General features: G+C 45.0%; 1 protein-coding gene across 1 annotated transcript; it reads right to left on the bottom strand.

The window, feature by feature from the left end:
• Positions 1–714: 714 nt before the first annotated feature.
• LOC121808832 lies at positions 715–1,646 on the bottom strand. The gene is made up of 3 exons (XM_042209408.1): positions 1,101–1,646; positions 817–1,044; positions 715–759 (listed from the first exon to the last, which is right to left on the bottom strand). Exons 1-3 carry the CDS (start codon positions 1,644–1,646, stop codon positions 715–717), a joined length of 819 nt encoding a protein of 272 aa, XP_042065342.1.
• Positions 1,647–15,695: the final 14,049 nt, after the last annotated feature.

The raw sequence follows: 15,695 nt of genomic DNA, 5'->3' as shown, positions 1-15,695 counted from the left end.
ATTTTCCCAAGTTGTTTCTCAACTTCACACTTAAACTCTTTAAATTTATCGAAGGCCTCAGATTTATTTTTCATAAGATGCACATATCCATACCTTGATAAATCATCAGTAAAAGTTATGAAGTACGAATAACCACCTCTTGCTTGAGTTGGAAACGGTCCACACACATCTGTGTGAATCAACTCTAGCAAATCTTTGGCACGCACTCCCTTCTCAGAAAATGGTTTACTTGTCATTTTTCCCTTGAGACAGAATTCACAAGCTCCATAGGATTCTAAATCAAATGAAGTGAGATAGTCTAACTTTCTCAATCTTGCTATTCTTTTCTCATTAATATGACCAAGTCTACAATGCCAAAGATAGGTTGCATTATTCGTATTACTTAGCTTAGGTCTTTTGTTTTGCACATTGAGAATATTTCGTTTGTATTTAAACATATATAATCCGTTTTCAAGAGTGACATTTCCATAAAACAATCCATTAAAAGAAAACGAGCATCTGCTGTTTGCAAAATGGAAGGAAAACTTTCAATGTCTAACATCGGAATGGAAATAATATTCTTTGAAATAACTGGAACAAAATAACAATTATGTAAATCTAGTCTATGTCCTGAGGGAAGATCTAATCTATAAGTTTTCACTCGTTCGGCAGCAACTCTTGCTCCATTTCCAACACGCAAATCAACTTCCCCAGGTCTCACTTTCCTGCAGTCACTTAGACCTTGCACATTATTACAAATGTGTGAGCCACAAGCTGTATCTAATACCAAAGATTGTGAATTATTCATAGACATATTTATCTCAATGACAAACATACCTGAGCTCCCACTTTATGCACCTTGTGCCTTGAATTTTGGGCAGTCTTTCTTCCAGTGTTTCTTCTCATGACAGAAAAGACACTCATCCTTTGATAATTTCGACTTCTTCTTGGCCCTCCACTCTTAGGCTTTAGAACAGCATCCTTAGATGCTTTCTTCTTCTGTTGTTGCTTATTCTTCCATTTCGAAGATTTCGCAGAAGAGCTCACCATGAGCACAGATTTTACCTTAGCAGTGGAAGACTCATAGTCTTAAGCCTATTGTGCAGCTCTGGCAGCCCAACCTTCGTGTTGTTCATGTTGAAATACACAATGAAATTCTCAAAACTACTAGGTAGAGACTGCAAAATTAGATTTGTTGAGACATTTGCGGGGAGCACCGTTCCAATCGATGCTAACCTCTCAATCAAACCAATCATTTTCAGCACATGCTCAGAAACCTTGCTTCCATCACGAAGCTTGCACTTGAAGAGATCGCGAAGTATCTCATACTCCATAGTTTGAGCTTGTGAAGCATACAAACTCTCCAAGTGCTTAAGCATTTCATATGGAAACATGTGTTCATGTTGTCTTTGCAGTTCCAAACTCATAGAAGACAACATGACACACTGAGCATCAGAAGCATTATCAATGTGTTTCTGATGAGCTTCAACGTCAAACGTAGCAAACTCAAGAGATTCCTTATCGGGGATGACACCGATTGGTTTGTCCAGGACATACTCAACCTTGTCATGCCGTAGCACCAAGCGCAAACAACGGAGCCAATCCGTGAAATTTGACCCAGTCAACTTGTTTGTTTCCATCAAACATTTGTAAGCAAAGTTTGACATTTTATCTGAACAGAAAATAAAATGAAAGCAAATCAGAAAAGCATATAAAGATCACATTTGTATCACTAATCAAACAAAAGGTTTATTGTAGGTCGCTTTGGCGTCACTAAATAATTTAAGCAAGTCAACCCCATCACACGATGCCAACCATGCATCTATGAATGATCGATCCTAGGCCTTGTAGATTTAGAGTAAACACTTTGGCGTAAAACTCGTGGTCGAAAAGGCCAAGTACATCAAACAATTATGATGGACGATGCGTTTGTTTAAAAAACAAGACTTATATTTATGGGGAAAAGTGTGATACTAGTTTTGTGAATATAATATCCAATATTAAATTTCAAACAATTACTGGGTGCCGCCTACCCAGACATAGTATAACACGGACTACACATACTGGGCGCCGCCTACCTAAACAATAAAACGGTCTCTAACTACTATAGTTAAATAAATGAGCATAAATCAAATATCATGCTTATCACATAGGATATCAAATAATGCTCAATGAATAAAATCAAATTTTATTCTCTAATTAAATGTGGACTTAAAATTTATGTATTAATTCTAAATTAACATAATCACATATTTAATATTAATTCCAAATTAATATTAACAATATATTTATTATTATTAGTATTCAGTAATCGAATTAATGAATTTAAATAATAATCTATATTATAATAATTGTATATGATTAATCCACAAAAGGCAACAAAACATCTTGTCAAAATGATGAGCCCAAAACCCTAACTAAGGTTTGGGTCGCCACCCCACAGCCTAAGCTGTTGCCGCCGCTACTGCCCTCGTTTGCATAGCCGCTGGCTCGCTCCCACTGCAGTAGACGTCTGCCCCCGTTACCTGGAACACCGTGGCTACTGCCACAACCGAAGTCAGGGCTGCCGCTGTCCACAAGCCGGCAGTAAGCACGACTGTCAGACGTGGTGCAGATTGAAGACGACGTCGCTGCTGCCAAGATCTGGAGCTGATCGCCGCTGCTGCCCGGCGACAACACAGCTGCTGTCCGACGAGGACAGCTCCTCCGTCGCCGCCTAAGGACGACGCATCTGCTGTTCGTTGCCTACCGCCGGAGCTACTGCCTGATGGAGCACGTTGAGAAGGAGCTGCTGTCCAGCCCTTCGCTCGCTGCCTTGGCTGCCCGGAAAGCAAACCGCCGTTGTCCGAAGACTACGGCTGCTGCCCGGTGAAGACGATGAAAGAATTTTGAAATCCAATTTCAGAATTTTGATTTTCAAAATCATCCACAAATTAATTAGGAAACAAAATTAATTTGAATCAAACCCCGGGCTCTGATACCACTGTTAGGAATTTTTGTATTCATCTAATGAGCGCAGCGGAAATTGCATACAAGAATAACAGATCTAGATTCATAATCATATTGCAAGTTGAGCACGTAATACACAACGGAACTAAATCTTACTAGTTGTGTTGTTTTCTTCTAAGATTGTGTCCTGCAAGTTGAATCCACTACTATCGAGGTCCACGTGTATTCTGATCCGATGCAGGAACAATTCCTCGGTACAATCGTTCTGTAGAGAAAGCTAGGAAATCTCTTGGTGAACGTAGCGCTGCTTTTCTCTCTTAGAAAATTAGGTTTCCTGTGTCTTGTGTTCTCCACAATAGAGCATATATATAATAGAATAATTATAACATTGGACCAAACCCAATAGAATTATTTCATATTAATCTAATATAGTCCATTAATCTTTCAGAAATCACCATTCTATTTCCTCACCCAAATCGTCATACCAATAAGAGACTCAAGTGTATTTTTCATTTATGAAAATACTTTTTGTAAATGGACATTTATTGAAAATCCAAACTTAAAATCTAACTTTTTTTTGGCATGTTGGAATGAAATGAACGAATGAGGGTGAATTTGTTTTTGGCATTTTCTTTGCATTTTCATTCTATTTCCTCCTCCACTCCAATCCATCTCACCACACCAAGAATGACCTTATATTTCTTATACTTATTTTGTTTTGCACGAAAGGTTTCACCAAACACCTTAAATTCCCCGTCTATTCATTTCATTAGGAAAAAATTCAAAATCCAATTAAGGATTCTTCGCAAATAAGAAACAACCTACGTTCCACTATAAGCGAGTTGTACTAATTAACTTTTGGGACGTTCCATTTAAAGTTTGTCATTTCTCTTTTTGGAAAAATATTACAGAGTACTGCATAATTATTTTCTCTTACTTTATTTTCTCCTCTACTTTATTTCTTCTCCACTCATCTACTTTATTCTCTCTCCTACTACGTTATCTCTTCTCTTAACTCTCTAAACATCATTTTCTTGAATCATGTTCCCAAATGAAGCGACTCGTTCATGATGAGATGGAGGGAGTACTATATAATTAGGTTCGCTACAAAACTATTGTTTTAAAAGGACGTCACCACTCATCGGACCGAGTGCAAGTAGGAGAAATGATGGATTTTCGGGTACCGGTGCAATATTTGCAGGCCTACACGATGTTAGGATGCCTGGCTTTGAACTGGTATCTAGAGCCTGGTTTTCGAACTAGGGTTTTGAATTCCGCTGCTAGGGTTTTCTGGTAAATCGATCAAAGATATCTGCTCTGAACATGAAGGCTGACAAATTCACCGGGAGGAATAGTTTTGGCTTATGGCAGATCAAGATGCGTTCCCTGCTGAAGCAGCATAGTTTGTGGGCGCCGCTCAAAACAAAGAAGACAATGGAGGATGATGAGGAGTGGAAAACCCTAAACGAAAAGGCCCACTCGACCATCATGTTGTGTCTGTCTGACGATGTTATCATTGAAGTTGCTGGTCAGGAGACTGCTGCAGCCCTTTGGACGAAGTTGGAGAGTCTATATATGACGAAGTCTCTAACCAACAAGTTGCTCCTGAAGCAACGTTTGTTTCGATTAGAAAGTATGCCCCTTCGGGATCATCTGGAAAATTTGAACAGAATTTTGCTGGATTTGCGTACTGCTGATGTTAAAGTAGAAGACGAGGATGTTGCTTAATCTTGCTAGTTTCTTTGCCTGAGTCGTACGAGAATTTCGTTGAGTCTTTTATGACTGGGATAGAAACTCTGTCTTTGAAGGATGTTGGATCTGCTCTTCACATCAGAGAGGATCGTCAACAGACAACGAGTTCAGCCACAGAAAATTAATGGAGTAGCGGAACGCAACACAACAACCAGCTTATTTTCCTTCTTTTCGTCTCTTTAGTGCATGTTACCATCATATTCTGTGTACCACCAAGGAAAATTAATGAATGGTAGTGAAAGCATGAAGAAATGAGCGCGTGAAATAGGGTCATGATGTTTCTATCTTCTATAAAAACGACGAAAATCGCAAGGTACAAAAAGAATCTTTGTTAAATGAGTATCTTGGTTTTGTGCTCGAATATTCAATTAACCACAACAGACGCAGGAAACAGTTAAATTCGTTTCACGAGCTCCAATCAATCACCGACTACAATCATATACTATTGCCATGCGCAAAAAACTAAGGAATAACAATCTATGTTAAATTTGGAGAATTGAAAAAGCAGAGAAGAAATCTATGGAAGAAATTGAAGAAACTGCCATGGAGAAATGAGAGAAACCGTCGGTGAAAGAGAGAGAGGTGATGGGGTACGTACTAAACAAGCCCAATAGCAGTGACGGCCCATCAGCCCAAAGCCCAAGGAAGAGTATCAGTTCGGCATTACCAAAGAGTTCGGCCCCAGCCTACAGCTCGGTAAAAGCCGACCAATCAAGCTCTACTCTCAGATTGGCAAAAGCTGCTCGGCAATAGCTCAGCAGTTCGGTCCCCAAGGAAGAGTATCAGTTCGGCATTACCAAAGAGTTCGGCCCCAGCCTACAGCTCGGTAAAAGCCGACCAATCAAGCTCTACTCTCAGATTGGCAAAAGCTGCTCGGCAATAGTTCAGCAGTTCGGTCTCATTATTCGACCGAACTGGGAGATAGTGGTGTCAACTCATGCAGGATCTCATGCAGGATAGCGGACCAAACAAAGAGATAGTGGACCCATGCAGGATCTCATGACCTCCACGACATCCACGACCTAATTACTGATGATGTAAGCCACGACCTACTTAGTGGTGATGTAAGCCACGACCTAGTTAGTGGTGATGTAAGCCACGACCTAGTTAGTGGTGATGTAAGCCACGACCTAGTTAGTGGTGATGCAAGCCACGATCTTAGTTCAATGTATAAATAGAACTTAGATCAGATAGACTAGGGGAGAGAGCGCTCTAGACATCAAATATCATATAGCAAGTCTGTATTTGTAAGCTGAAAACCAGATCAAGCAATACAATCTTGCCCTCCTTTCTTCCCGTGGACGTAGATTTACCTCAGTAAATCGAACCACGTAATTCCCTGTGTCGTGATCTATATTTTTTACCCGCATTCACTACCATCAAAAATTCGCCCAACCATCACTGGCGCCGTCTGTGGGAAACAGAGAACCAAATTTGTGATAAAGCGAATTTTTGACCCTTTTTCCACCCCAAAAAAAAAAAAAAAAATGCATACCAGATCACATAACACCCATAATACCGTTCGTGATAACCCTGAGGAAGCTAGTCCAGCCCGCAGGTCTGGAAAACAGCCTCGGGAGAAATCTACTTCCAGTTCTCACGGAGAAGGAACAAGCCGCTCAAAGACTCATCGCCCCGAGTCTTCCCAGCAGCCCGATTTGAACGAGGCTGTCAAGTTGTTTTTGGCCGAGAAGCAGGAAGAGTTCTTAATTTTCCTGCAAAAGGGCCAAAAGCCGGAGACGAAAACGGTGGATTCTCCCTCCTCATCCAGACATGAAAGTCACTACCGCAGTAGTGCCGTGTCTTCCAGGAAGAAGAATCCTCAACCCCGACATGTTCCTGTTCCTCCTCGGTACCGGAATCACAGGAGAACTCCATCTCCTCCATACCGAAGAGATGTCGGGTTCGCCATGTACGGAGCATTGAAGACTCCGTTCTCGGACGATATCACCCGAACTCCCTTGCCACAGAACTACCGAACTCCGTCGATGACTTATGACGGGTTAGTGAATCCTCATGACTTCCTGGGACGCTATCAGTATAACATGGCGAACCAAGGTCTCAATGAGGTCCATATGTGCAAGCTGTTTCCCGAGCTGCTTATCGGGAACGCAAGAAGGTGGTTCGATAGCCTCCCCCAAGGCAGCATTAGATCTTACCGAGATCTAATGGATGCTTTCCACAGGAGGTTCTTTCAGAAAGCGGAAGCCCGAATCACTTCGGCTCAGCTGCTTTCTATACGTCAAAGTCGCGACGAAAAGATCAGCGACTTTATGACGAGATTCCACAAGGAATGCCTACAAGTAGATGATCTCAATGATCTACTTGTCATTTCGGCATTCCAAAATGGAATCCTGCCCGGAGCTCTCTACAGAAAGCTCGTGGAATGCAGTCCGCAAACAGCTCAAGAGATGTGGGACATTGCGGACCAGTTCTCCCGTGCCGATGAGGCAGACCGTCGCAAACGGTCTTTAGACAGCTCATCCCGAGGAGACAGGAGGAAGCCCGATCATAGCGATCAGGGACATCCTCGCCGAACTCCTTTTGGCGATCAGGGACATCCTCGCCGAACTCCTTTTGAAAGGATTCAAAGGACTCCGGTGCAAGACCGATTGGGGCCACGTCTCAATCCCGAGAAGCCGCCCGCCCAGTTCGTACCATTGAACAAGTCGAGAGCGGAAATTTTCGAACTGCATTCCGATATGTTCGAAAAACCAAAGCGGATGACGAAATCGGCCGCGCGTCGACCTCAGGATCAATATTGCTCCTTCCATCAAGACCACGGTCACGATACCGAGGAGTGCCGACATTTGGCTGCAGGTATTGATGCTCTTGTGAAAGCAGGGACGTTAAAAAAATACCAAAGCAAGCAGCCGAAAAAGAACAAAAAGCAGAGAGGTGCAAACTGCGCTCCTCAGGATCTGAAAAAGCAACAGGACCCCGAAGACGATGACGAGCTGCAATATGATGGAGTAATCCTGACTATTGATGCTCTCCCTGCCGGGAAGACTAAATCGTCCCTGAAGTCAGAGCGCAGAGGCTTCAATCGAGAGGAGCCAACGCATAAAAGGCTGAAGCAGGACGAAGTGATTACATTTTCAGATGCAGATCCCGTCCCGGCCATCTCTCCTCATCAAGACGCTATTGTCATCCAAGCCGGAGTGGCAAACAAACTGATCCACAGAGTGTTTGTGGATACCGGAGCGTCAGTCAGCATTCTTTTTAAAGAATGTTTCGATAAACTAGAAGTGGATCCAGCTCGGCTCAGTCCGGCTCCACTTCCTCTGAAAAGTTTCGCCCAGGAGGACACCCGCCCTGAAGGTATTATCAGCCTTCCGATCACGGTGGGAAAAGCGCCTACAAGCTCCAGTACGATGATCGAGTTCTTTGTGGTAAAAGCTCGGTCCCCGTACAACATCATCTTGGGAAGAGACTGGCTCAACGCAGTTCGGGCCGTTTGCTCTACTTATCACCTCACCATCAAGATTCCCACTAAAGGTGGGATAGCGGTCATCCGAGGTGATCAAAAGAGAGCAAAAGAGTGTCTGCAGATTGCGCTTAAAAGTGCCGAGCAATCAGATCGGCATCATCAAGCATAGCAATCACAGCAGCCGGAGTCAGAGGCAAGCGAAATGACCGAAGTCACACCAGAGTCGAACTCAATGACCGTTCAGTTATACGAAGATGATCCATCCAGAACGGTCAAGATCGGTTTCGCGGGAACGCCTCTACTCCGGGAAAAGACCATCCAGCTCCTCAAGGAGTACAAAGATGTCTTTGCATGGTCTCCGTTGGACATGACCGGAGTGCCCCCTGAGGTAATCACTCATCGGTTAAATATTGATCCTTCAGTCCGGCCTATAAAACAGAAACAAAGACTCTTTGCGGCAGAAAGAAATCAAGTCATCCATGACGAAGTCCGCCAATTATTGAAAGCGGATGTATTATTCGAGGTGAAATATCCTTCTTGGGTGGCCAATCCTGTGATGATCAAGAAAAAAGAAGGAGGATGGCGGATGTGCATAGATTTTACCGATCTAAACAAGCACTGTCCTAAAGATTGCTATCCCCTTCCGAACATAGATAAAAAAGTAGAAGCTTTGATCGGCTTCGAAATTTTCTGTTTTCTTGATTTATACAAAGGCTACCACCAAGTTTTAATGGATGAGAATGATGCTTCAAAAACGGCTTTCATTACTGACTTCGGCATCTTTGCTTATAAAAAGATGCCATTCGGTTTAAAGAATGCCGGAGCCACATATCAAAGGATGGTAGATAAGCTTTTTCGGCATTTGATAGGAAAAGAGGTTGAAGTGTATGTTGACGACATAGTCGTCAAAAGCAGAAGCACTTCGGAGTACGAAGACAACCTCAAATCCACCCTCGACGTGCTCAAAAAAGCCAACCTCAAACTCAATCCCCAAAAATGTACCTTTTTGGTAGATTCGGGAAAGTTTCTGGGTTGTTGGGTTTCAAAGGACGGACTCAAGGCAAATCCCTCAAAAGTTCAAGTTGTTCAGAACATGGCGATGCCGAAGTCCATACATGATGTGCAAAGGCTAACTGGATGTCTAGCCGCACTGAATAGATTCCTTTCCCAAGCAGCCGAAAAGCAACTGCCGTTCTTCAAAGTGTTGAAAAAGGCACCAAAGTTTGAGTGGGGAGCCGAGCAGAAAAAGGCTTTTGACGAGCTCAAAAGTTATTTAGCCAAGCTTCCAATTCTCTCTGCTCCAACCGATGCCGAAGTGATATTCTTATACTTAGCGGCATCAGATCAAACCATTAGCGCGGTGCTTGTACGAGAAGAAGGCCTAAAGCAGCTTCCCATCTACTTTACAAGCCGAGCATTAAGAGGTCCAGAAACAAGGTATCAACCTCTGGAAAAAATTGCTCTGGCGTTAGTAAATGCAGCAAGGAGACTGCGGCCATACTTCTATGCTCACAAGGTATGCGTCTTAACCGATCTGCCACTTCGGCAAGTTTTGACCAAGCCAGAAGCATCAGGCAGAATCGCCAAATGGGCCATAGAGTTGGGAGAACACTCAATCGAATACCTACCTCGGAAAGCCATCAAGGGACAAGCCTTGGCAGATTTTCTTACAGAGGCAAAGTTCGATCAAGTAATCCCTGTCATTGCCGAACAGAAAAATTCTGCCAATACCGAACTAGCACAGCCCCTGGAATCCGAAGTAGAGCCGCCGGATTGCTGGAGCGGATTCGTAGATGGAGCTTCGAATAAAACGGGAAGTGGAGCTGGTATTCTACTTATCGCTCCCGACGGACACGAGGTAACTTATTCACTTCGGTTCTTATTCCCAACTACTAATAACGAAGCCGAATACGAAGCCCTCCTTGCCGGACTTCACTTAGCGCAAAGTCTATTTGTCAAATCTCTCAAAATCCATTGTGATTCACAAGTCATAGTGAATCACATGCTGGGTACAAGTGAAGCCCGAGATGAGAGGATGAAAAAATACTTGGACAAAGCGCAAAGCTTTAGCCGAAGTTTCTCTTATTTTCGGATAATCCGCATTCCCAGAGCGGAAAACAGCCGAGCAGATACTTTAAGTAAGTTGGCCTCATATCCGAGCTCAAAGGTGGAGGAATTACTACACCGAAGCATTGATGAAGCTGAGGTACATTCAGTAACCAGCTCGCCGAACTGGATGACGCCGATCTTACAGTATCTAGATCAAGGACAACTGCCCGAGGATAAGAGAGAAGCTCGGAAAATCACATGCCGAGCACTTCGGTATGAACTTCATGAAGGAGTCCTATACAGAAAGTCCTACCTTCAACCGTTATTGCGATGTGTAGGACCAGAAGAGACGGACTACATCCTTAGAGAAGTTCATGAAGGATCTTGCGGTAGCCACATCGGAGCTAGAGCTCTAGCTAAAAAAGTTCTGAGATGGGGATATTATTGGCCAACTTTGGTACAAGAAGCAATGCAGCTCGTCAAGACATGTACGAAGTGCCAAATCCATGCAAATATCCCAAGGATGCCGCAGACCGATCTATGTGCTATGCAAAGCCCTTGGCCTTTTATGCAATGGGGCATAGACATAGTAGGACCACTACCACAAGCTCCTCGGCAAATGAAATTCCTTATCGTTGCCGTGGATTACTTCACGAAGTGGGTGGAGGCTGAACCATTAGCTACGATAACGAGCTCGAAGGCATTGGATTTCGTCTGGAAGAACATAGTGTGCCGATTTGGCATACCCCACATCCTCATTTCGGATAATGGGACTCAGTTCACCGACAAGACATTCAAGAATTGGTGCCAAGAGCTGAATATTCAACAGCGGTTCACTTCGGTCTCCCACCCACAAGCAAACGGACAAACGGAGGTAACAAACCGTATCTTGGTGAAAGGGTTAAAAGCTCGGTTAGAACAAGCCAAAGGACAATGGGTAGAAAATCTCCCTCAAGTCCTATGGTCCTACCGAACTACACCCAAAACCTCCAACGGTGAAACTCCGTACAGTCTGGTGTACGGCACTGAAGCCGTGATTCCGGTTGAGATCGGCGTACCCAGTCCCCGAACTCTAAATTTCTCCTCAGAAATGAATGATGACGGACTGAGAGCCGAACTAGATCTGGCCGAAGAAAGAAGAGAATTGGCCTGCATAAAAGCAGCCAAGTACAAGGAGCAAGTAGCCCGGTATTATAACCAAAGGGTGAAAAAGCTGCAATTTCAAGTGGGAGATCTCGTCTTGAGAAACAACGAAGTAAGCCGAGCAGAAAAGCTGGGCAAACTCGAACCCACATGGGAAGGTCCATATCGGGTGTCAGAAGTCCTCGGCAAAGGGTCTTACAAATTGACTCACGTGTCAGGAGAACAAGTACCCCGAACATGGCACGTTTCCAACCTTAAGAAGTTCCATTTGTAAGAGACAGTCCGGTCAGTCAGTCTTGTGTCTAGTTCGGTCCTAGAGGTATGTGCTTTCTTTGTTTTCTTTACTTGTTCTTTGTGCTTGTTTTATAAAAGTTTAAAATCTTGTTCGTCCTTTTTATTTGTCTATGTGCGTTTTGTCTGTCTATGTGCGTGTCGTCTCTTACAAATGTTACTGAGGTATCTTGTTCTTCGAAGGCTGATCCCCTTTTTAGAACATGTATAAGCCAACGATTGTGAGTCCAAGCTTCTAAGGAGGATACAAGACCACAATTCAGCTTAAGAAATAAGCAGTTCGTCTGAAACGAACTGCAACAAAGGGAAAGTCCGATCCACGCGATAAAACTCGCCGAATTAGGACAAGGGAAAGTCCGATCCACGCGATAAAACTCGCCGAATTAGGACAAGGGAAAGTCCGATCCCCAAATTAGGACAAGGGAAAGTCCGATCCGAGCGATAAACCTCGCCAAATTAGGACACAAGCTTAGTCCGGTCAAAGAAATTTACTTCATAAGACCAAAGACGAGTCCGGTCAAAGAAGTTTACTTCATAAGACCAAAGACGAGTCCGGTCAAAGAAGTTTATTTCATAAGACCGAGGACCAAGTCCGGTCAAAGAAGTTTACTTCATAAGACCAAAGACGAGTCCGGTCAAAGAAGCTTACTTTATAAGACCGAGGACGAGTCTGGTCAAAGAAGTTTACTTCATAAGACCGAGGACGAGCACGATGAAATTTTTTCGCTGAGCTGTAAATACGCAGTGATAGAAGCGAAATGAAGATTTCATTTATTAAAACTTGTTCGGCATACAACTCCGCTGCCCTACGAGAAGGCGTTACGCTATTACAAAGGACTATTCTACTGTCCACGGTTGCTAAAGTTGAGCCACCTATTCAAAAAATCCTCGTGAAGCCGAGTTCGGGTGTTCCGGGCAGCTGAAGAATAAGCAGGTCGACGAGATGCTCTGATCGACCTACCGCCTCTTCCTTGAGTCCGGGAAGTTCTGGCACCTCGGCGGCGAAGAGTCTCTTCACGAAGCATTTGTTGATCTTGCTCACTCATAATCACAGCTCCTCTACGAACTTCAGTCCGTCCTTGTCTTGACGTTTCTGGTTGCTCCTGAGTCCGTTCTCGTCTTGACGTTTCCGGTTGCTCCTGAGTCCGTTCTCGTCTTGACGTTTCCGGTTGCTCCTGAGTTCGTTGCTGATTTGGAGTAGAATTTTGAGCAAGTGGATCAGAGGTTTGAGCTGGAGTGTGAGCATCTGTTGGCGGGAAATGCCTAAGGAATCTCTCGATTGAAGGACGCCGGGAAAGAACGATGTCGTACCGAGAAGCCCAGCGCCGCAATGATTTCACAACTTGTTGGTAAGCCGAGCTCTCCAGCGCATTGTTCCTCCGGAGTACATGAAGCTCCTCCCACAGTTCATCAACTTGATTCTGAACTTCAGATATGCTCATTCCCCCGCGTCCGCAGATGAAATCCTCATACGCAGTCCTCTCAGCGACGGCAGTATTCAGCTCGGCCTCCAGATCTTTCTTTTCGGACTCTAAGTCCTTATTGTCGGCCTCCAGCTTCACTAAACAAGCCAAGAGTTCGTCATTCTTCATCTGGTCAGCTATGGCTTTTTTCTCAGCTTCGTCTAAAGCGGAAGAGTACAGCCGCTTCCAGTGAAGTACCTCCAGCTCCTTAAGAGTTAAGAATACAAAGCAGCTATGTCAGTTCGGCATTTCAGTTTACTGAGCAGGTAGTAAACCACAACAGGAGTAAAAGAGAGTACGAAAAGCTATACGAAGACACAAGTGTAGAAAGAAGAATTTTTTCATTCATAAGAAAAAAAATTTTACACAAGGAGGGCTTCAAGGCCATTTTACAACAAGGAAGAAACTAAACTAAGAGAAGGGAGACGAAATCATACTCCGCCAGCTTCGTCTCCGGCTCCTCGGTGAGGTTCAGCTTCCTTCTCCTTGTCTGCCTCAGCTTCAGCCTCGGCCTCCCTGCTCCCCCCAGCCTGCTCGGTGCCCCCATCACCGATCAGCAGCACCTCTTGCTCGGCCTGCCTGTCTCCGGTCTGCTGATCAAGCTGCTCGGTCTCACCCTCTCCGTGGAAAATTGGAGCGGGTGAAACTGGCCCTAAGGAGGCAAAGATAGCCTCCATATTCTCGTCCCGGTCAGCTCGGCAACTACGAACTCGGTCAGCAGAAAGCAGGACCGAGGACGAAGCAAGCTCCTCAAGGAGCGGCAGACTCTGGAGACGAGCTGCTATCTCTCGGCCGTACAACGGCAGGACGACTTCGGGCCCCTGCTCGGCATTATCGGTCATCAGTTTCAGCAGATCATCGACAAAGGCCGAAAATTGATTGCTCAGAAAGAGTTTCTCCGCGAAAGCACGGAGAACCTCCCCTTGGGCAACCACGGCGGCAGCATCCCTCCGTTTCGTCTGCTCTCGCTGGATGACGAGCTGGTTTTTGGCAAACTGGGCTTCATCCTGGGCCGAGATCCTAGCAGCTCTGGCCTTCTCAAAGTCTGCCTTAGCCTGTTCGGCCTGGTGACGAGCAGCCGCCAACTTCCTCTGCATCTCAGCATAGTCGCTGGACGCTTTAGAGAGTTCGACCGCGACGAGCTTGCTGAGCATGCTATTCCTCTGAAAATGGAAAAAGGAAAGAGTCAACAGAGGGGCCACCAAAAAAACATAGGAAAGAAGCAAAGCCAAAGAATCAAGAAGAGAAGTTACCTCGGCAAAGTCCGTTGGCCATGCAAAAGGCTCACAGACATGCTCCGAAGGGGGCGCCAAGACGATGTCTCTCTCCGGCGCTCTTGGGGGCTTCTGGGTCTTCCCCTTCCTCTTTGCCGAAGTGGACTCCGGCTCTTTTGGATCCGAAGAAGAGGTCTTCTGCCTCTTCGGATTCTTCTCGGCATCAGGCGCCGAGCTGGTAGCCTTCTGTTTCTCCGGCTCCTTAAGCTCGGAGGATTTGCGGCTAATCTTATTTAGCATGTTCACTGCCAAAAAGCAAGAAAGCAAGGTTAGTTTTCGCCACAAAAGCAGTAAGGCACAAAAAAGAATTCCTCACCCTCGGTCTCTTCGTCCGAAGACGAGGAGTCGAACACGAAGTCGCCCTTGACGAGCTCAGACTCCAGGTACTGCTTCCTAATCATAGGAATCTTATTGAGCTCGGCCTCGAGCTCGTCCAACGGTTCTAACCGAGGATGAGGAATCACGGACTTCGGCCCTCTCCAGGGAAAGCCCGGAGCCGCTGTCCTATTATAAAAAAAGAAGCGATGTTGCCACTTTGGCCACTTGGTTTTGCAGAAGGCCCTAAAAGGCTGTAAAGGGATCAAGTAAAACCAAGATCCTTTTCTCTTAAACTGGAAGAAATTAAGGATTGCCCTCAGAGACAGATCCTTATCTAACCTACGCAGTTCGGCAGCAAAGGCCGATAAGTGCCTCCAAGAGTTCGGAGTCACCTGACCTAAAGGGAGTTGAAAAAAATCAAGCAGCTCTACAAAGGCAGGGGGAAGAGGGAAACGAAGCCCGCATTCCAAGCCGGCTTCATAAACGGTGGCGTAACCCTCCGGCGGCGAGTCAGCCCTATGAAGGTCGTCGGGAATCGCAACCTTCCCCCCAGGAAAAAAATATTTTTCGTGTAGGGATATCACAGTATCCTTACTCAAGATGCTGTGAAAATACTCTACGGTCTTCTCCCCGGATTCTTTCCGGCTAGAAGACCCCTTATCCCCTTTCCTACCGCTACCTGACTCAGAAGAAGAAGAAGAAGACATAGTTCTTACTCTTTGAAAGTCTGAAGAAATTCTGAAGAAATTCTTGAAAGCGGAAGGAAATTTTTACGCGAAAGAGAGAGAATGCAGAAGAAGCAATAGCAAAAGTGTTCAAATGATGAAGAAAGGACGTATTTATCAGATTCGGAGAAGATTTCAAAATCATCGCACCGTTTCGAATCCCACCTTTTCAGGATTCAACGGCCGGATTTTACTGTCGCATTTAATGCAGTCACGCGCAAGGCACGTCCCCTGACGTCAGCCTTCCCCGTACCTTTATCCAGAATGCCGAAGTGACTCGCTTCGCCGAAGTGATTCACTTCGCTTTTCGGGGGGGGTAGTG

The sequence above is a fragment of the Salvia splendens genome, chromosome 6, assembly GCF_004379255.2.
Source record: "Salvia splendens isolate huo1 chromosome 6, SspV2, whole genome shotgun sequence".
Taxonomy (NCBI): Eukaryota; Viridiplantae; Streptophyta; class Magnoliopsida; order Lamiales; family Lamiaceae; genus Salvia; species Salvia splendens.
This window is presented reverse-complemented; position numbering and strand designations above follow the sequence as displayed.

Coding starts and splice junctions, on each gene's coding strand:
- LOC121808832 (XM_042209408.1), bottom strand. CDS start 1,646: ATGTCAAACTTTGCTTACAAATGTTTGATGGAAACAAACAAGTTGACT. Junction 1,045..1,100: donor TCAACATGAACAACACGAAG/GTTGGGCTGCCA, acceptor TCCACTGCTAAG/GTAAAATCTGTGCTCATGGT. Junction 760..816: donor TGCATAAAGTGGGAGCTCAG/GTATGTTTGTCA, acceptor CTTTGGTATTAG/ATACAGCTTGTGGCTCACAC.